Source organism: Anomalospiza imberbis, chromosome Z (genome assembly GCF_031753505.1).
Source record: "Anomalospiza imberbis isolate Cuckoo-Finch-1a 21T00152 chromosome Z, ASM3175350v1, whole genome shotgun sequence".
Lineage (NCBI taxonomy): Eukaryota > Metazoa > Chordata > Aves > Passeriformes > Viduidae > Anomalospiza > Anomalospiza imberbis.
This window is the reverse complement of record NC_089721.1, coordinates 65,068,902-65,091,635: the sequence shown is the minus strand read 5'-3', so window position 1 is coordinate 65,091,635 and position 22,734 is coordinate 65,068,902. Positions and strand designations below refer to the sequence as shown.

Sequence of the window (22,734 nt, the reverse complement as noted above, 5' to 3'; positions counted from 1 at the left end):
TGAGCCTCAGAAAACACAAGTATGACAAAACACCATATGGCAGTTGAATTCTTAATTCTGTTGCTCTTGTCTGGAAGCTGGAGGTTGTGGTCACTTTCTATTACAAAAAATATGTTTCTGTGCCCTTAGTCATAAAAAAATAAAATAGTTTGATATGAAAGGGACCTTTTAAAGGTCATCTTGTACAACTCTTGCAATTAGCGGGGACATCTTCAACTAGATCAGATTTTTTTTTTTTAATAGAATATCCCCAATCATTACTATGCCCCAAATTTGAAATCCTGCTTCAGAGACAGAAAATTTATTCACAATTCTTTTGAAGTCACAATTCATTTGCTAGCACTTAATATTAAGTGCTTCACTATGCTCTCTGAACCAATGGATGGACACAAGGGTACTGAAGCTGTACTGAAGACTTGGATACTTTCAGGGATGGGGCAACCACTACCTTTGGGCAACCGGTGCTAGTATTTCACCACACTCAATATAAAAAAACTTCTTATATCTAATCTTCCCCATTTTAAAATCATTACCCTGTGTCCTGTTGCAACAGGTCCTGCTAAGAAGTCTGTCCCCATATTTCTTATAGGCCCCCTTCACGTACTGGAAGGCTGCAATAAGGTCTCTTCAGAGCCTTCTCTTCTCCAGGCCAAACAATCCCAACTCTCACCTTTCCTCATACAGAAGGTGCTCCAGCCCTCCAGTCATCTTCGTGGCCTTCCTATGACTTGATTCCAGCAGGCCTCTTCAGTGCTAGATCCCCCGGATGCAGGGTTCCATGTGGGCTCTCACCAGAGCAGAGCACAGGGGGCAGAATCCCCTCCCTGGCCCTGCTGCCCACGCTGCTTTGGATGCAGCCCAGCACACATTTGGATCTCTGGGCTGGGAGCGCCCATGGCTGGGTCATTTCATCCAGCTGCTCCATTCTTCTTGTTATAAGTAAAAATTAATCGAGCCAAATTTAATATTTAATAAAAATAGATTTTTATTATGCAACTGAAATTCGGTCTGAGATAGCCACAATCCAATCAAAAAGGGTCAGTACTGAGCCCGGGTATCGGCGCTGGGTGAGACACAGGTCCGACTGCTACAGCAGAGGGTCCCCTATGTTTCACACCGACTGTCCTGCCCAAGCGATTTTTATGCAGTTTATTCTGCCCGAGGCAGAGTCTCTTTTCTTCCTTTCAGGACTGCACATATTTATGTGGAGTTCTTTCTCTGCGACAAACTGAAGGAACTGAACAAAACCACATCCGAGGAGTGATGTACATCCATGATTGCTATCTCAATCTTATTTATCACGTGCTCATCGTCCAGGCGTTCCTCGGATCACCTCACCTTGAGGAACGATCCATCTCTGGGCTGGCTACGTTCATTCGATTGCAAATGAGGTTCTCCTTCTTCCTGTCCAGGTCGTTTGGACACTGTGATGCAATCCCCAACACTGACTTGTGTGCTTAAAAATCTTTTATAAGAATGTTTCTCACCAATATATATATATATATAAGATATATATAATATTCTTTATACGCATGAATTATCCCATATAAACATAACATCGTGGACCAAGACAAAGTCAGGAGGCAGATAGTTCTGATTTTGACCTTCTTACTAGAATATGTCAAACATAAGGATTCTGTGCTGTTCTCTCCCTATGTCCAAAGCTGCTATAGAGGATAGAGAAACTCTTGTTTCTACAATTGTGTAGCTGTCATGGTTTAACATAGTTTAGTTTTTAGTTAAGAAAATAATCCATGAGCTATGGAAGTGATTCCGTGTAAGGACCCTGGTAGCTTCTTTGGACCTGACAAAATCAATCAGTTGGCTAGTTTGAATATTGACAACCTGTTAAACCACTTAAAAGAGCTAAAGATGCCTCTGTGGAAAACATATTTAAAAATGAACAAATCCTGGGTAAAGCTTTCTTCCTTCTAGCCTTTCAACAGGTAACTAGACGCTGGCCGGGTGAGGCCCCATCCACTGTGCAGGCCCTGTTCCACTGCAGCACTGGCCAGGCCAGTCCCCACTCTGCCACACGGCTCGGCCAGCCCAGACCGCAGTGTGGCTTGGCTGAGATTCTGCCACCGCTGAGTTCCAGACACGGCTGGTGGGCCAGGCCGGCTCTGTTCAGCTTCGGGTGGAGCTGAGCCAGGCTCCATTCCGGCCGTGAGCCACCAAGCCATTCTGCTGGTGCCGCAGAAAAATCATGTGGCTAAGGACAGAGATGGTTCTGCAGCTTTGTGCAGAAAGCAGCCCCTGTGATTGGAATTAAATGCAGCAGGGACCAGAAAATAGCCATGCAGCCAGAGTGGCCACTGCCCGGCAAAGATCATATAGCTATCCACAGCCTGGGCAAATATTAACATTTTTAGTGTATAGATGAAACTCGCAGACATCAATCCTCTTTTGAGTGAGAGAAAAGAATGAAGACACATAGAGAAAACGACATAGAGACACCAAGGTCAGTAAAGAAGGAGTCAAATTCCAGATGGGAGGAGAATGAGGAGATGCCTTAGTCTTGGGCTGAAATTCTCTTGTAAGGCTATGGTGAAGATATAATTGATACATCAGACTTTTATTTTTCCCTGTAACTCAGGGAATGCACTTGGGGGATGTAGCGTTCTAGCCACAGTGAGCAGAGGCACCAGTGTTGAAGCAAGCTAGTTGTTGAAGTAGTTTGAACAGAGAGAGATGAGAGAGATGAGAAACATTGCCCTAGAGGTGGAAGAAGAAAACCTCTATTTCCAGAGATAAAAGAAGAGGACTTTTGTTTCTATACTAGAACAACTAATCCTTAAAACTGTACCCCAATAAGCTGAAATGACTCACCCATGGTGATAGTTATGGAAAAAACTACCAAAACGTGGAGGGACTTCAAGCTTGCAGATTTCCAGGCGGCTGCCATTTGTGAAAATTAAAGCCATGAGGGAACTGCTTCTTGTGGAGAAGTCTCCATGGTATGGCAAGAGAGACTCCTCTCCCTAAAAGAACTGAAGAAAGACTATTTTAGAGGCGATAAAGTGATTGAAAGTCCCAGGCTTTGTCCCTTCATGTTGTTAGTGGAAAAGAAAATAGGCTGTGGTGGGAGGAGAAGTGTTCTGAAGGCCTTTTCTGATTTCTTATTATTTTTCTTTTAATTCTGTTAATAAAGTTTTCTTTATACCCGTTAAAAGTTTGAGCCTGCTTTGCTCTCCTCCTAATCCTTATTTCACAGCAGAAAATGAGTAAGTAATTCTAGTGGGTGCACTGGCGTTTGGCCAGCATTAGACCCACTACAGTAGCCAAGCAATTCAATTGTGTAACCTGATATATCCTTAAAAGGAGTTTACATCTCTATGAGACCTATCTGAATTCAGACTGTGCAAATTAGGAGGGCAAATTGTGGCAAATCGGCATCTGGTTAGTACTAGAGTGTGTTTAACTGAGGATCTTCAAATACTTGCTATTGATATATTTATTGACGTCCAAATGCCATTACTTCATGTATTAAACTGGGAGCTTTCTTGAGAGACTGATGTCAGATGATGAGTAGTACTTAGCTGTCTGTGCTGTCTTTGGTATAGAGCTCATTACATCAGTGAACAAGTTGCATCTTATAAAAAATTTGAAGATCCCAAAGTGAGAACTTAGCAAAAAGCAAAATCCCATTCCCAGAGGTCAGCATAACTTCTCTTCTGTATTAATTGCAAGTGTTGTAGTAAATCTTCCTTCTGTGTCAATCTAGTGTTTCTGTTCTTGACTTTGAAAGCCAAATCCTTCATACCTCCCTTCTTACAGGTTACAGAGTCCTTGAGAGGTGGACAGAAAGCAAATTCTTGTGCTGCACTATTCTGTTGTTTTGCTGGGTTTTTACTTGAGGTACTTTAGCCAAAATCTTACTTTCTCTGATTAGCTGGAAATCTAAAATGTTAAGTACATATATTAATCTTCTGGTGATGAAGTTTCTCTATTTTGTAAAAACAGTTACTGGATTTTAAGAAATTACTTTTTTAAAAATAAAACATCACCATATTTTTAATAAAATGTGTTTTATTATATTATATATTAGTAGAACACAGCCTCATATACAGAGAGGTAACTGAAATTATGCTTAGAAAGTTTTTTTTACAGGTTGTAATAAAGTCTTAAAGTCTTACGGGTTTCTAATCAAACTTTTTGTGATGCTGTTTTTGGTTTTCCAGCTAAGTTCTTACAAATACTCAGTTTAATTATTTGGTTTTGTAACAGTCAAAAATTGCAAGTAGGATCTTTACTGCAGTAATTGTCAGACAAGGCCTAATTTTAAAAAATTAGGAACATTTCAGATATCATTACTGTTGGAAATCCAGATTCCTGAAGATCTGATGCAAGCTTGAATATATTAAACATAAGATTATTTTAATTACTAATTAATTATATTAATTCTGCCGTTTCTGTAACTTTGTGTATGCCCTCTTAAATTTTGCATACAAAAATTAAGATACTTATGAAGAGTTGGAAGATTACTGGTACTGTCACTGCTTGACTCCTGTGTGATTCTCTTCAATATGTATATAATTCTAGATATGCTTGGAACACGCACATAGTATAAATTTAAAAGAATTGGTTTTTTTTAGGCCTATAGAGAAATTAAAGCACTTCTCTGCAAGTGTTAATTCAAGCATTCCTAGTTAAAATTGTAGGCATGTTTGTACATAAACATGAGGCGTTAGAGTTATAAATGGTTCAGTCCAGCACTGTGACCAAGTTGTTTTAGATATGGCAACCAAGAAGAAAAAATCCAAAACAGTCCAAAATAAGCTACTGTGAAGAAATTTTAACTCCATACTATTAAAAAGCAGTATAGTGAGGAAGACGAGGATAATCAGGATCAAGCCAGATATCTTCTGGCTTGTAGCCATGTAGTCACCATCAGCCATCACTTTAACAGGGGCTATTTCAGTCAACTCCAGTAAATGGTCCGTATGCAGGTGGCCTTTGACTGTGATCTGAGGCTGCAGTTTTCATTCCAATAACTTAATTTAAATTTTTCTACCTGTGCACATTACCTTTTATGTACAGTGTTCTTTTGAAAGTATTTTTCTGTCATTTTGTTCTTGCATATTTTCACTTTTGTTGCTGATTGACCATTGCAACTACTGTCTCTGTTGTGTTTAGTTCAACTTCCATTTTAATAGTTGCTGTCACTCATTATGTTCTCACTGAGCTTTTGTGTTGGGTTTGCATGGCAAGATACCAGGAGGGTGCAAGGGTGACTTCTGTGAGAAGGAGCTAGAAGCTTCTTTTGTGTCCAAGAGAGCTAGTGCCAGCTGGCTACAAGATGGACCTGCCACTGGCCAAAGCTGAGCCTGTCAGTGATGGTGGTAGTGCCACTGGGATATTGTATTTAAGAACAGGGGAAAGATCCTGCCCTACAGCAATTGCAGGACAGGAGTGAAACTATGTGAGCATAGCATAGCACCCCTGCAAGGTCACTGCAGAAGAAGAGGGAGGAGGTGCTTCAGGAACTGGAGCAGAGGGTCCAGTGCAGACTCTGGTGAAGATTATAGTGAACCAGCTGTGCCCCTGCAGTGCATGGAGGACTCTACACTGGGACGGGTTCATGTGACCGAAGGAGTCTGTGAGCCTGCAGGAAGTCTGCACTGGAGCAGGTTTCCTGGCAGGACTGTGTGGCCCCATGAAAGAAGAGCCCACTCTGGAGCAGGTCTGCTGGCAGGACAATGTGACCCTGTGTGGGGCTCACTGCAAAGCAGCCTGTGGCTCCTGTGAGAGGGTCCCCACACTGCAGTGGGGAAAAAGTAAGATGACTCCTTGCCCTGAGGAGGGAGAACTAACCCTAACCATGAGGAGAAAGAAAGAAGCAGCAGAGACAAAAAGTGATTAGCTGAGTGCACTTTCATTCCCTGTCCACTTGTGCTACCTGGAAGAGAGGAGGTAGAAAAAAATTGGGAGTGGAGTTAGGCCCAGGAAGGAGGGAGAGCTGCGAGGAAGGTATTTTTAAGATTTAGCTTTATTTCTCATTATCTTACTCTGACTTGCTTGGTAATAAATTAATATTCCCCGAGACAAGCCTGGTTTGCCTGTGATGGTAATTGGTGAATGATGCCTCTCTGTCCCTCTCTTGACCCAGGAATGTTTGGTTGTATTTTCTCTCCCTTGTCCAGCTGAGAAAGAGGTAGAGCAGCTTTGGTGGTTACCAGGCATCCAGCCAAGGTCAGCATACCACAGCTTCATGTGTAGATAGCCAATGTCTACCCCTCTAGAGCCTTTTCCCATTTTAGCAGGTCACTGATTAGTCATAACATGAAGTGTTTGGATTTGACATTTAATATGATGGCTTTTATGTAAGTTTTAAACTTAGTTTTCAGTAATTCCAACATCTTTTCTATTGTAGGTCATGCAGGAGTGTCTGCCAGCATGATGAAGAAAAGAACATCCCACAAGTAAGTTGTTAATATATTTACTAAAGACTAGCTCTCAGTAACTGGAAGTACTGTTCAAGAAATATATCTCTATTGTTCCACTCTGTTCTTGAAAATTGTGGAATAATATTCAGTCTGTATATGTGTGTAGAGTCAGACTTTTAATCCTTTCAGGAGAGTAGTAGGAAGGAAAGCCCCACACATAAAGTTTTAAACATTGTTTTGACTGTTAACATTATATATATTTTTTAATATAATTTTGAAATTCTTCCTGGAATCTGTAGAGAAGGATTTTCAAACCTAAGCTTAGCGACATCTACTGTAGGACGTCTCTTGTCTGGCACAGTTCATGCAGTCACCAGGTGAAAAAAACTGCAAATCATGCTTACAAAGAACCCAGTTAGGAAGGAATCTCAGATATATCTAATCATGTATGCACTATAACTGTAGTGTGGAAAATATTTTTCATTTTTAAAAATAAAGAATGTACTGAAATACTTCTGTAAGGAAGCTGCTGTTAGTATGTGAAGGAAGGATACCTGCTTTTGCTACACTTTCATGGCATGTATTTTTCCGTCTTCAAGATTTTAAATAGTGGCAGCTGAACACTGGTGAGTAGCTGTGTGAAAGTAGAGTTAACCTTCTGGATATAATTGGTCTTAGTGTCATGCAGCAAGATACCATATCTGACTGTATCTGGTGAGAGATAGCTAAGCTGGGTAAGTGGGAAACTTAAAATGTTACTAGCTGTTTGTAAGTGTAAAGTCATATAGTGTGTATCAATCACAAGCACTTTGTTTGGCAGGTGTATTTTCCACAATTAATCTAGTTAATCACTATTAACATTGTTAACTGTTTCCCAGAGACAACACCTTGTGTTAAACTATTCTGATGCCTTCTACCAGATCATCATTATCCATTCTTGTCTATCTTCATAGAAGGCAAAGAGAAACATTTTTTTGTCTAGGGGCAGGTAGAGTTGGTTAAACTTTAATTTCTCTTGTTCTCTTTCAAACGCTCAGAGAAAGGAGTGTATGATGGGAAGACTATCAGAGGTGGGTTGCCTTTTGTACTTGAGGGTGGCTAGATTTGTCTTTATTGTTGTGTTAATAATACACTTATTTAAATAACTAAATAGGCTGTAAATTTGTTAGCATAAAAGCTTTTGTGGAATATAAGAAGTTTTGATCCTAAGTGACATAATTTTGAGGTATTTAACTTAAGCATCCAGCTTAGTTTTATGTTCATTTAGCCTAGTTCAATTTTTTATTATTTAGTTTAGGTTTTTTTGTACCAAGCCAAGGTGACTTCTTGTTTGCTGCTCTCTGACTTGTCTGAGAATGAGGTAGAGTAGTAGAACATTGTTTTAGTTTACCATAAATTAGTAGGATATGAATATGATTTAATACTATATGCTGATACTACTCTGAGCCAACATGATAGACTATGAGTTAGTAATGTATACTTTGTCACTGATTTAGCTATATATTTAGTTACGTCCTCATTTAAAGAAAAAGAAAAAGAAGCCTACTGGTACTCAAAGGCCATTGAGATTTTAAAGGCTTGTTTCAGAAGGTTTGTGGCAGAGGAAAGAGCAAAGCATGACTCAGTAAGTGAGGTTGCAATAGAATGAGCAGTGTGGATGAGCCTTCTGAGCTCCTTAAATAGTAGTTAACTGTTGAGCCTTTTGGAGATGGTTCCAGTGGTTATAGGACAGTTCTTCCAAGTGCTCTGTCAGTGGGTAGTGGTGATCTCTGCCGATATGAAGCTGACCTCACTGGCATCAGATCAATCAAAAAAGTCACAGATGTCATTTTTTCCACCCTTAGTGTATAAGGATAGTGCAAGATCTAGCACAGGTATGAAACAATCCTTTCTTCATAGGCTCTCCAGATTTCTTGTAGTCAGCAATTCAGAGACTTGGAGGTGTGGGTTATAATTTCAATTCAACTACAAGTGAAGTTAAACATTTTGAAATTTTGATACAACTTTAAGGTAACATGCTCTTGGCTTCTGCAGCATCTAGAGCTGAAATTCACAACTGAATGATTTTTTTTACTTTTGAGGGAGTATAGAATGTACTTTAAAACTTATGTCTTAATGTGCCTCATAGTCTGAATATTGTGAAAATAGCCAATAACAATTCTCAGATCACCATTATGTTATTAGTCATAGACATTAATAAGATCAGTTGTATTAAGTTTTGTATCCTATTTTCAATAACTTTTCTGTTTGGTACCATGAGAGATTTGAAAGCATACCAACTACTGCTACTGTACTGCTTCTATAGTGTTTTATCGTTTTCATTCCAGTTTTTCAGAGTTTTCCATGTTTGCATATCTGAAAGATGTGGTTTTCTTTCATCCTTCTGGGTTTTTTTTCTCCTTGTGTTGTTTTTCTGAGATGATGTGGTCAGGGTAAAAAACGATTCAACAACCAAACCTAAATGGGTAACTTTATAGGTTACTGGGCATTGCCATTCCATTCCTGTTTTTGTAAATGCTAGTTTGTGTTTTAAGCACAACCCTCTGGTAATGGCTGATTTTTCTGCTACCAGTCCTCTGCATATCTGAAGTATGTTAGTTTCCCAGGTAGCAGTAGCCAAATAAAAGTTTGTGTAAGGACCATGTGAACACAGCTTTAATATCGGGCAGATTTCCTTCTGGCTGTGTAGTCTTTAGAATGTTTCCAAAGTATCTGATTCTGATAATGAAACTTTTTCGCATTAGGTTTTACTTAACAGCTTACAGCCTGCAAGATAAAGAAGAGGATTAGAAACTTTTGGGAATCGAAGGGCCATTTACAATGAGGATGTGTCTGATGTGTCAAGAACTACTTCCAGGACTTGCTATTTTCTGTTTATCCTGGCTTCATTTCTTACATGTCTAATTGTTTTCAAATATTTGGAAGAGCAAATGTGTGGAAATTTTAAAGACTGTTTTAATGAAAGAGAAGGAAACATTTGTTGGACCTTCTGGATAGAACATCATAGAAGGTTATCTGCGGAACTTGATTTATTACAAAAATGGCACACTGTTGAGGAAAGGAGTTTGGTTACTTGGTTGTTTTACATGGAAATACATTTATAACTTACTTATTAATAGTTAGAAACTTGCTTGCTTTCCTACCATGTTCAGATGCAAGAAGTAGGTTTTCCTTGGTAATATACTAGTTTGAATATCTAATTTCTTATAGTATAAACAATTTCAAATGAGAAGTGAGCAGCTGTTCAGTAATGCAACCTTCAAAGAAAAATTTGAACTGCAAGTAAACCTAGCGGGTACTTGATTTGTAATCAAATTCCTAATGCTCTTTGCTCTTTAAACCTGTTTGTACTCAATTATGTTGTCTTCTTCCATCTTTTTTAGAATGAGTGTAAAGCTTTTTACTTTATTTTTCCAAATTAAAGTGGATTATGCTTTGTAAAGTTGTAAAGTAAAGTTGACTGTGAAGTTGAATATGCAATAGCATTATAATCTTTTTCAAAGATGAAATGATGAGCAACATAAACTGCTTAAACTAGACAAAGCAATGTCAGTTTAAACTTCTTTTATTTCTAATAGTTTTTATTCCCTTCAGAATGAAGCAGTTTTCCATTAGTACTAACTAAATTGATTGTATACAAAACAAACTCAATTTTGTGCTGAGAACCAGATCTCTGAACTTACTTTGTACTAGTAAGCATTACTGACACTTATTACAGTTAGAAACACACATATATACTTGAGCAGAGCTAGAATTTGAATATACATTCTATTTTTTTAATAAAGTTAGAACCAGCTTTGTGGGAGAGTTTCTCTTTACAGGAACTCCAGCCTGTTCCAGTTTTCTGTGCTGTCAAGGTTAGGAATGCAAAACTGCAGTCTGATCTTCGAAAACCTCAAATGATAACAAAAGTAAAATTTGAAAACACCCTTGCTAAGATCTTCATGGTGAAATAAAGTCTGGAGGTGGGACAAGTACTGAAGTTAATTGTGTATCTTGTTTTTAATAGTTATGATTATGGTTCAGCGTTAAACATTCCAATATCATATTGTGAGTGTATTATTCTGAAATACTGCTTCCAGGATTTCAGTGGTATGATTGTTATCTGTATTTTTTGGATCATATACGGACTTCTATGAGAGCATTAATCATATATGGAGACCTGTTTCTTTGATCATTGTCTCTACTCTAAGGAAAAATATTGCCTTCTGCAACTGATCGTCTTTTAGATGTTACTTTTAAGCTAGTTGTGTGCATATATTACTGCCATTGAAATGATGTGTGCTACAAGAAGTAGCCCAAAAATTTTTTTTAGAACTAGTTGATATCCAGGACAATTTTGTATATTGTCATAATGCCCCTTAGTTTCTTCCATTTGTGTTCAAAACTGTGTTTTTAATAGCTGGATAAAACAAAACTTGTGTAACACTTTTCAGTGATTTGGAACTGTCAAATAGCTTACATTACAGTTCATCAGAATAGTAACTGAAACAGTAACAGAGGGAATGTTCATGCTAATTCCATGAAAATATCAGAAGGACAAAAAAGTTACTTGATCTGTTTTCCACATAAAGGAATGTCCCATCTATGGCCATTTACATGCAGTTTTTCATTTTCCATACTAAATACAGAAGTGTTGTTGCTGTCATGTGTCTTTAAAACTACTTGGAGTCAAAATTACCTGTAAACGAAGGAGCCAAAATTTTCTTTAGGTGAAAACCTAAAGATCTGTTTTAGGAAAACAAACATTTTGAAAGAATTTTGGTCAGCCATGTAATGCTTGCACTGACTTCTTCCCTCTGGGAAGGAGTTGTTTACTGTTATCCAGAGAGTAACAAGGTAGTAAAGTTGTAATATTGCCATCTAACCTTGTGCTTTGATTTTTGTTGAGGTGAGTTTCACTTTTGACACTCAGTGTGGCAAGGGATAGAACAGTTATTTTGGCTTGAGCAAACTACATTTATAATTTACTGCTAGGAAACTGACCTTATACAGCATGTCAAAAATGTGTCACTACTTCTTAGTATGTTTTTCTTTTTTCCAATAAGTGTGATAAGCTTTATGACCTTATTTGAATAAGGTGTGGCAAGCTATTAAATATATTTTATATTTATATTTTCATGTAAAAGCATACAGCTATTTTCTGAAGTAGAATATGTATGTACTTGTTTAATATTAATGTTTGTATCTGTGTACAGAAAACATAGAAACAATGTGGGACCAAGCAAACCTATTTCTCAGCCACGAAGAAATATTGTAGGCTGCAGGATACAGCACGGATGGAAAGAAGGAAGTGGACCTGTAACACAATGGAAGGGCACAGTTCTTGATCAAGTTCCTGTAAATCCCTCGCTCTATCTCATAAAGTATGATGGATTTGATTGTGTGTACGGACTAGAACTTCACAAAGATGAAAGAGTTTCAGCACTTGAAGTTCTTCCAGACAGAGTTGGTAAGTGTTTGGGGTTTTTCTCCTAAATAAATATACATATTGGCCGACACGTATCACTAAATGTTTTCCCCTAATCCCTCCAGACTTCCCCCAGGAAAACCCATGACCACTTAAGTGTTACTGGTCAATTTAATTCTTGTCTCATGGCAGGTAATCTAAATGCTTTGAGTTTTTTTCTATTCCACAAAATTTTGATGATGCTAGTGAGTGCAGTTGCTGTCTTGTGTCTTTAAGTAGTATATAGTACATTCTGTAGTTTTCAGATTAACATTGATATTTCTGTTAAAATTTCAACTCTAAGCCATCTAGACTTAGTTGTCTGTTTTGTGTGTCTAACAGTAATAAGGTTACATTTTTTCTTGTACTACCACCATGTACTTATAATAATGGCTGGAAGTCATTTTCTAAGTGAATTAACCTGATTAGTAATAATGCTTTTTGTTTTTCAGAATTAGCACTTGAATTGTTAAACTGTAGGTTTTTCAATCCACTAAGTTTGATATCTACTCAAGTAAACACTAGTTTGAAAATAGAAAAATCGTCTTTTAACTGCAAAGGAAATGGTTACAGTCTGTAGGGTTGCGTTATGAAGAACCAAACCCCAAAGTTGAATTAATAACATCGTAGAACTGCCGTGAGACAGGCCTTTTGTTTCTACCTCTCTCTGTCCAGTGTCTAAAGTTCAGAATCTTTGTTGCTCGATTGATCTCTTATTAGCTTGCATTGTGATTGTTTGATCACAGGGAGTACAAGAATTCATTGTTATTTTAACAACATTATGAAGTTCTTAGTTCCACAGCACTAAACTCTCTGGAATGAACACTGTTTTGTGTATGAATTTACTAACTGTAAATCAGATTTGTGCATTAATCAGCGTAAAGATTATTTTTACAAGGATACATATCTATGATTTTGAATGAATTTCTGAAATGCTGTCTCATTTCAGCTTCGTCTCGAATTAGTGATGCCCACCTTGCAGACACAATGATTGGTAAAGCTGTGGAACATATGTTTGAGACAGAGGATGGCTCAAAAGATGAATGGAGGGGGATGGTTTTGGCTCGAGCTCCTATTATGAACACATGGTTTTATATTACGTATGAGAAAGATCCCGTCTTGTACATGTATCAGCTCTTAGATGATTATAAAGAAGGTGACCTTCGCATTATGCCTGATTCAAGTAAGTAGGCCAGTTACTGTTTTCTTATGGCAGCTTTTTGTATTAAACATTTAGCTGTGATTTATTTATGGTCAAGAGTGCTGACAAACAAGCTTCATATTTGATACTCCATTTAATTTTTTTTAAAGTATTACAGCTAACAAATGTGGTAATACAACAAAGAACATCTGTGTTAACTGCTGAAATATTTAACTTTTCTCAGCAGTGGCATATGAGGGTAACACTTTTCATAATTAATCTTAATTCTGCTGAAAATATAGGTGTACTATGATGAAAGACTTTACGTTTTGGTTTTTTAGTGGAAATTGACAAGCCAAAAGTGTTCCACTGCTGTTTTCTTACAGAAGTATCATGTCGTGTGGATTTGGCTCTTGATTTGTATCTCTGAAGCAGTTCTTGTGGGAATGAATATTTTGGGTCAAACTGATATAGTAAGAACAATTTCACTGAGCTATGTGTCTTCAGTGTTGAAAACTTCTTGAGTAGTTGCCTGTGGGAAAAAAGTATTTGTTTTTTGAAAATTGATTTTCTCTCACATTTTCTGACACTAGTTGGAAAAATATTTCCTCTTAGTATTTTTCCTCTCATTTTGGATGAAGTAATCTTCTTCAGGACTTCTATTAGTTTAGGAGGATTTTCACAGAATCAGTATTATTCTAGAGATTTAGATAGTCAGTTCAAAGAAAGAGATTATAAAGAATACTTTGGGTTTACTTCTTCTGTGTAAGAAAACCCTTTCTGATAGAAGCCATCTGGGATTTAAAGAATATTAATTGTAACTAATATATATGCAGAGAGCTATGTAGTCAACCACTACAGTTATCCAATTAGTAATTTGTTGAGTTTGAGATCATCTTGTTTCAGATGCACCACTGGTAATAATCTACTGGCAGAATAAAAATGTGGCACTTATTTGCATCATCTCTGTGATAACAATCTGTGTTCAGATTACCCTCTCCTCTGGCCGTAGCAAAAAGCAACATCTCTGATGCATTTAAAGAACCACAGATGTTAATGGAAAAAAAATTACCTTCCTCTTCTTAAAGAAATAAAGCAAACTCTTTCAGACTCAAATGTTAAAATAACTTGTTCTTTGTATTAACCATCAAAATGGACTAGGAATATATTTTAAGTCTACTTTGCTTTCTTCCACCTTGAGAATAGGGAAAGTTTATATGCTTTCTTTCCATTTAAATCTTAATTGCTTTTAGTGCCCTTTACACTGTGCTTGCCAAAAGATTATTGCTTACTGATTTTCTAAACACTTGCTTCCTTTCCTGAACGTGAATGCTTTCCAGATATTTTGAATCATGTCCTTGAGTCAACAGTTGGATGTTAGTATTTTGGAATAGTATTATTCAAAATCAGATTTTAGAATATCTGCAAATAGTTCTGTAAATGTGGTGGAACTTGCCATAATATTATAAATAAAATTTCTAGGGTACTGTCCCTTATCAATATTGGTTCTGTATATAGGAGGAGACCAAATAATAGATAATTTGTTTTAACCTTTTTTCTTTTTGTAAGGGGAAAATATATTGCTGGATCTGATACTAAAACTTGGCCTACACTTCTAAGTGAAAATATAGGAGTTGAACTTGCATCTTTCCCAGAAAGACTCTTCCTATAAAATTCATACTAAGAGGATAATAACTATGTGTGACAATGCATTTATAGAGGAACTGAAACACAGAAAAGAAACTTCTGTTTGCAAGAATTTCTAAGTGCAAATGCAAGCCAGTTTATTCATTCCCTGTTGTTTTTTTTTTCTCCTTTGAGAGTTCTTTCACAGCTCTCAAAACTCAAAATAAAATGGGCAGAATCTGTAAGGGATTCTTAATACAAATTTGTAACTAAGTTATTAATTTAAAAGCTTACGATTTCCAGAAAAAAAGCCACATCTGATATTACAATGGCTTTAGAATATTTTCCAGTAGAATACAAACTACAAGTGTATCTGAACTAGGAATCAAAGAAGAGGAGCTGAGAAAGAAGATGTGATCAGCTTCCAGTTCTCCATACAGTACTTTTTACCCTTTATCATGTTCTGTGGTTGGCTTGTAGCCAAACACTTGGCATGTTACAAATCACACCTTTCATAATCCAGATTTAGCATAGGGATTGTCTGGTTAGGTTTTGCCAGAGACGAAAATAATACAGTCAGACTTTACCAAAATTACTCAATATGGAGTCAAAAGTCCCTTTTAATAAGGAGTTGACAACTACTACCATTTCAGAAGAGATGCTTCTGTTGTAGTCAAATGCATGCATTGAACCTTTGAATAATGTGTGTGAGAAGAGGGAAGTTAGGGTAGCTTTCTGGTAAGTAGGTCCAATGCCTTTTTCTGCTCATGGCTTAAATTCAGATGTCTACAGCCATTTGCTGCAACTTGTGTATACACCTTCCTGTCAAAGTTTTACTTCTCCTACCAAAGTGCTATTTTTGTCTTAATAAACCTGAAGACCGTATTGGTTGAAAATTTTTTCTGCAGCTACTTTCTACAAGCATGGCAATTGTTAGGTTGTCTGAATCAAATTAATTAATCTGTTTACAAGTTTTAATTGTTTTGTATGAGTTTTAAAGATGACTGTGCAGTTGTCTTCCATAGTGCAAAATTTTATTAATGTCTACTAAAGCATACTGCGTTTATGTTACAGATGATTCGCCTCCTGCAGAACGGGAACCAGGTGAAGTTGTGGACAGCCTGGTAGGCAAACAAGTGGAATATGCCAAAGAAGATGGCTCAAAAAGGACTGGCATGGTCATTCATCAAGTTGAAGCCAAACCATCTGTCTATTTCATCAAGTTTGATGATGATTTCCATATTTATGTCTACGATTTGGTGAAGACATCCTAGACGTCATCATGAACTTTTGCCAAATTTGTGGAACTATTAAATGTAAAATTTGTAGACACAAAGACTTGACTGCTTTCCAGTTTAACGAAAGCTTAAATGTCCCTGCGAACCCACAATCTCTGCCAGCAAAACTGTTTTGTTCTGAGTAATACAAACATGACACATTTTGTGTAAGAGAACTCCTTTTCTTGAAGGAAGTCAGTATGTTTGGGCAGGAGGGAGTTAAAAGCAAAGAACAGCTGCAAATTCAAGCTGTGTAAAGTTGATCTAGTATTGTAATCATTAATCTAAATTTTTTCATAGATTTTGACTTTTTCTTCAATCTTGCACTCACTTGTTCAACTGCCACATGCAAGTGTAGTTTGATATTTTGATATGCCTTCTTTTGTGACATTAAATTTAATTTCTTGGATACTGGCAGTCCTTGTTTTCAGGGTTGGGACAGAGGTGACTTTTCTGAAAGGTTTAAACAATTTGTGCAGTATCAAGGAGTGCCTAACCCAAGTAACATCAATCTGCTGTGTTTCTACACTTTATTTCAAATTTAGCTTTTTAAGAACTTGCAGTGCGTGGAAATGCTTGTGCATTTTTTACTAGTCACAGGGCAGTAAGATATCAAGTGTTTGGATTACTCACCTTTCAGTGAAAAGGCTTTACACTATAAAATTACATTTAATCTGTATAACCACTTAATTAGAATATGCAGGTTAATGGCCCATATTTACAAGTTGTAGGAACCAGTAAAACACATGCAACAAGGCTGCCTTCAATCCTAAATGTTGTACTTCTTTCTTTGTTTGTTATACACACTTCTTAGCAAAACCCAAGTGCTTGGTGCCACAACTTGTAACAGTATATATGCTACTTCAGAAGACTTTAGACTACGCATTGGCATCAGTAGTCTCTCATTTAAAATCAAAACCTAGCAACCTGAATGTTTGTGTGTGGACTTAGAAGCCTAACAGTAGTTAAAATTTTACATGGTAAATACAGTCTCACACCAGGGGAGTGGGAGGGGGTGTCCTTTTACAGTGAAGATGTAACTTTAGAGAAGGAGAAGCATTTGTTGCCTTCTGCTCAGTCTGTTGCATTCCTTTGTTTTGGTTTGCTTTTAATAATTTTGCTTCAAGAAGGCATCTTCCCAGTTTATTCTTTTTCTGGCTTTTCCACTTAAGGAGTGTCTGGACAAATCTACAGTTTAAACCTGTTGTTGCCTTTTGTGGTGTACATTGTACTTGCTTTGAGGTATGCTGTTAACATTAATTTCATTCTATGAACACTAGAGTTCTGCATGCCAGTGGTGTACTATCTAATGGAAGCTATAAGGCAGTCTCAGTGGTTCAGTCATCTGCATTAGATTGTGGATGTAAATAGCAGCCCACAACTGCAAAATCTTTTCATGGTTATAATCTTGCAAGATAGTTGTAAATGAAAATTAGGGTTTCCTTAAGTGTGGCAGCTTTTAAAATATGGAATTGGAACAACAATGCAGCACAGCAGCAAGGTTGTCATGTTACAATAAGGCAGAGCTCTGCAAGTTTCAAAGAACTGCTTCACAGAAGTACAGAACGTGAAGACAGTTAACACTGTTGATGGAAGGAACAAATACCCTGATATCCAACTGTGTGCAGGAGCTGTTAATCAGAGGTGCAGATGACCTCTGTTGTGGGTATTCTTGATATTGAAGACTCAGTGGTTTAAGCCCCTTTCTGTCCATTTTTTTGCCTGATTTAATATTTTAGCCTTAAGGCTTGTGCCTCATTATGCTGTTGAATGGTAATAAATACTCTCCGTATAAATATAATACCTTAATTCTTTGTCCATTGCTACTATATTGCATTATGTCCCGTATTTCATCATGGGCAACCAAAGGCAGGCTATTGTCTTTCAGTGAATAGCTTCTCGATGCAGTCCTTATGCAGTAAGTACCTGAGTCGTAAATGTTTCTTGTGTTTGAACAAAGTGAGCAGATTTGCAGCACAGTGTTTTCATCCTGCAGATCTGTTGTGTTTTCTATTGACTCTTAAGAGTCCTGCATGTAAATCTCAAAGCTGAGCCTGGCTCCATGAGCCCAAGTTGATATTTGTGGCACAAGAATGAGTGAGTGTATTAATTACACACAAGATACATGGATTACCTAGTACACTGAGCTTGGGGCTATATATCTGAGGAATAAGAGGTTTGTTTTGAAATATCTGAGGTTTAGGTCTACTGAAACACTTTTAGCATTAGGCTTGCATTTGTGGGTTTTCTGCAAGCCTATCGAATACACTATGTATTCTGACAATTAGAGTATCATCTACAAACTGTAAATTTCACTGTTGTTTTTTGATGTCCCCGTTTGTGTGTTGCGTGGATATTTTCACTTGGGGTTTTTTGGGGATTTTTTTGTTTGTTTGGGGTTTTTTGTTTTGTTTTTTTGGGTTTGGTTTTTTTTTGATAGCTTAAACCACAGTTTTGAGGCTTGAGACTAATTCCACTCCCTGCCCATCTGCTTTGGGCTTTGTTTTAGGCTCATGTTTCAGATCTGCATGCAGTGCTTGCGTTACCCTGGTAACTAAATGTTGGTTCCTTGTTATAGGGGTTCAACATTGCTTTCCAAAATCACATAGGGCTTGTGATGGCACAAGCCATGGATCTTTGTATAAAAGTTACTCACCTTTCACATTTACCTGCTGTAGTATTGTTGTATATTGTGTGTGTGCGTGTGTGTGATGTCAGGCTGCCATGTAAAACTTAAAAGGGAAAAAAAAAACCAAACTTAAATGCAGACCATCCTTTTTTGCATGCTTAGAGGGTTAGAACATTCAATGTAACAAACTAAAGTTGCATGTTAATATGTTTAGGTTTTTGTTTTGTTCTGTTTTTATTTTGTGTTCAGTTTTTTGTGAATTTGCTTACTGTGCTGTTTTAATGGTTGTTAGTAGGATTAAATGCACCGGTGAGACAAGCATAGTGCCAACGGAAGGTAATTTTCCAGTTGTATGTGTCATACAGCATTTGAAGGGACCATGTATTCTGTTAAAGAAAAAAATAAAATTTCAGTTGAATAGCAGAACACTACGTTCTTCTTATTTCTTTTGAGTGCCAAACCCTAAACTATGTTGGAGTAGAGATGGGGAAAACCCTTTTTGTTAGAGTAGGTAGAAGCATTCTTTAAGTGGATTGTTTAAACATAGGAGCTTTGTCTTCAGAGAGAATTGTCTAGTTGCGTCAGGAAAAAGAATTATGGTAAAAACAGTTTCTGGTTCCTTGAAAATGCTGTGGTTTTTGTATTTTACATCATTAGTGCAATTTGGATGGTTCTTGGTATGTGTATAGTTCAGAGGTCTTCGTGTTCACATTTTTAAATTAGGTATTGAATTCATCTTTAGAGCTTGATTTCTTTATTTTTATTTTATTTTGAACAATGTAGACAGTTCCCTGTTCTCTGCATTTAGAAGTATAAACACTTTAAATTGTTACTTAATTCTGTAAGTAATTTTTATAATTATGATGTAACTCTATCCTTAAAACATTTAAAATAAACCCTTTATGTGCAACTTATGCCTGTAAACTTTGTTCTCATGAGCAAAACACAGAGATGTGATTTCAGATTATGAAGAAGCAGTTTCTTCATTTTTCTGATTGAAAGGATTTATTACTTTAATATTGAGCCATGTATGCTGGTATAATACTTGCTCTATGAAATATGTTTGCTTGCAGAGCCAAATCTTTATTCTTTTTACGAAGTAAGTATAAGTGTTAGTAAGATGGAACTTGCCTAAAGAAAAGCATACTGTTAAATTGTATTTAACTAAACACAGAAAACTCCCGCCCTCCCTCGGGGGGTGGTGCAGGTGTGTGAAGCAGTCTCTTATTTCCAGAGCACATAAAATATCTTGGCAGTGGGGAACTGCAGAAGCATTTGACAGTGTTTTGGTGATACATTAATTTGCTATGTATTAAAGCAATTTAAAATTTATTGAAGTGTATTTTACTGGTGATAAAAAACAAAGTTGATGTAAATTGGAGGTGATGAGGAAAGAAGATAACATCACCATGTTGTGGATTTTCTAAAGTCTTCTAAGTTGTTTTGAAGACTTTATGTGGTTAAATTACTGAGGTAGGCTTTCCATGTTGAACAGATCTTTTTTTATTACTACCTCTTTTCTGATAATAAAGAGTGCATGGCACTTAAAGGATGTAGTATAGTGGTGGACTTTGTAGTGTTAGGTTAACAGTTGGACTCAATAATCTGAAGGATCTCTTCCAACCTAAATGATTCTGTGATTCTAAAACATGTTTTTGGCACCAAGCTTATTTTGTCATATACTGAAGAATATGGAGGCTGCCAGCATGCATACTCAAGCCTTTTCCCTTAGTTCATCATCCAGTTTATTGTATCCGGTTGTCCCTGATACTGCTCCCAGCGAAGATTTATATTGTGTACCTCTGTGATTAAGGAGAGTCTAAGCCTTTGCTGTAACAGGAGTGCCACCTGCAAAAATTAGGTGTTTATCTTTGTGACCAGTCTGTTAAATTGTAGTTAAAAATAGATACACTAACACATTGTGACTAATGCCTGAACCTGTTCTGTATTGCCACTAGTAAACCACCATCAGTTTGGTGGCATCTTCCTCTGTACAGAGAAAAAGAGAAGGCTTATAAAAGCAAAGATATTTTTGTTGTCTGTTGCTGCAGTAATGAACTCGCTCCTGAGAGCTGGTTACTTACAAGCTCACTTAAAAGCATCTTAAATGTCAGTGCTGTGTAGACAGTAATGTCCCTCAGATTTAAGAGGGTCAAAGGGGTCCTACTCAGAGCTATTGTTTTAATGCTACTGTACTGTATTTTCACATCTGTCAGGTTCCTCCTTGTCAATATAAACGGGTTATATTTTCAGGGAAAGAAAACAAAGCTGCTCCTTGCTCAGTGAGTTACTTATTTTGACACCCTTTTTTTTTTTTATATTCATGCTGTTAGCAGTGGAGCCATTGATGACTTCAGTGGACTCAACTGCTTTCTAGAAAGGATAAAGTTCAGTAAGGATATTTTGGAGGAGGTTGGGCTGCTGCAATCTAAGATCATTAGGGTACAAAAGGAGAAGTAAAAATAGGTCAAGGAAATTACAGGTATGTTCTTTCGTCCTCAAGCACTATGTAATAAAAGATTTTTACTGTTTTACAAACTTTAAAGCATTATTTTCAATCTGACTAGTTTTTCTTTCAGTAAGTTCCTGCCTTACCATGTTACGTTACTTAACCTCTTTGCCAGTGTCAGTATCTTATCAGTTTAATTCATTTTAGGGTTTACAGCCTGGGGAAGTTATCAAGCTACTCAGCATTTTTCTTAAGCTCTGTTCTTCCCACTGCCTTGTGAGTTTCTTGATTTCCAAACTGGGTGCAGAGCTGCATATGCACAATGTACACCTGTGTATATATAACGGGAAGCAGCTGAGGTCTCAGCAGTGTAAGTGAGGTGGTGTCAACACTTCCCTATTCTACATAGATGTTCATTACAGATCTCTGCACATTTTTCTTCTGAAATCAGTTATGATTTGCTTAACTTCACTTGTATGCAACTTGTGTGAATGGTTTTGCAACCTCACAGTTTAAATACCTCTATGTTTTGACACTGGTTCCACCCATTCCCAGGTAGTTAATTCTTAAATTTGTTTATATTCATTGGATATTGAATATAAACAGGCCCATTTTTAGTATTTTTACAGGCTCTTTTTTAGTATTTTGATGCCATTGTTTCTCAGGTCTATGGACTAATCTGTTCAAAGCTGACTTTAGTAATGGACATGGACATCTTCACATTTACTTTGATTTGCATAATCTTGTTACTTCCTAAGGATGTTCCACCCAGATCCGACAGATGAGAGGCAATTTTTTTTAAATTAAAAAAAAACCAAAAAAACCCCCACAACTTTATACTACTTTAAACACACATTCTTGTTGATCAAAGTGAATCCTTGTAAACAGCCACTGAGGAGAGATTGGTCTTATTTTTCTCTTTCTTTTATGGAAGATTGCTCAGTATCAGGGCAGCACTCATCTGAGTTTTGGGCTGATTCATTTTAGTCCTGTGGCACTAACTAGCTACACATGATATATTCAGCTTTGAAATGGACTGGGGGATACCTGATTAAATTATCTTCATAAAGACCTTTACCACTGGATAAAAACAGTCAATAATTTATTTGATTTCACAACACTGTTCACTATCTCCTCGCTATTTTTAGCTTACAGAGGCAGATGTCTAACTTAGACTTCCATTAATTTAATGAATTACAAAACCTTAACCTTTTAAGTTGTAGGAACAAAACAAATCGGCACTAACAGCAGAAGCACTAGGGAAGATAAAGTGATTAAAAGGTGGTGCTTAAAGTGTTGGAAGAATGGCAACAGCAATTTTTACAAGTAACTTTTCGATAGGATGCCACACATTTCATTATGGAAATTTCAAACTCTGTCTTGCTAGCAATCCTTAATATTCTCCAGCATTTTTCATTTAATTCAGGTTATGCCTTAAAAGGATGTCATTCTGCCTGACACAAAATCCTCTTCTATTATTACTAGTGCAGCTCAGTATATTGTCTAATCAGTAGCTCATAGACAAAAAATAAAAAAGGGAGTTACAGTGAAGATTTCTGAAAAAGCAAGGCAGAAGAGCTAACCACTCTGAATCAGAACTTCTGATGGTAGCGGGGGGGAAATCCAAACAATATAAGAATCCATTATCTACTGTCTGGGAACTGAGAATAAGATTTCATTTTAAAATCTGGCAGGAAGATTTAACAGGAGAATGCTCATAATATATGAGAAATGCAATGTGTTAAATTTTAGTGAGAAGAAAAGAAAATTAACTACA

At 36.9% G+C, this 22,734-nt stretch overlaps 1 protein-coding gene across 4 annotated transcripts in view; it reads left to right on the top strand.

Annotated features, from left to right (window-relative positions):
- SPIN1 (spindlin 1) overlaps window positions 1-19,422 on the top strand; it is a 57,900-nt gene extending 38,478 nt beyond the window's left edge. For all 4 annotated transcript variants that reach the window (XM_068176115.1, XM_068176114.1, XM_068176117.1 and 1 more), the window contains exons 3-6: window positions 6,374-6,422; window positions 11,585-11,838; window positions 12,785-13,018; window positions 15,677-19,422. In XM_068176115.1, coding sequence (XP_068032216.1) covers window positions 6,374-6,422; window positions 11,585-11,838; window positions 12,785-13,018; window positions 15,677-15,876 — 737 coding nt within the window. In that variant the 3' untranslated portion in view covers window positions 15,877-19,422. The remainder of the gene's footprint in view (window positions 1-6,373; window positions 6,423-11,584; window positions 11,839-12,784; window positions 13,019-15,676) is intronic.
- Window positions 19,423-22,734: the final 3,312 nt, after the last annotated feature.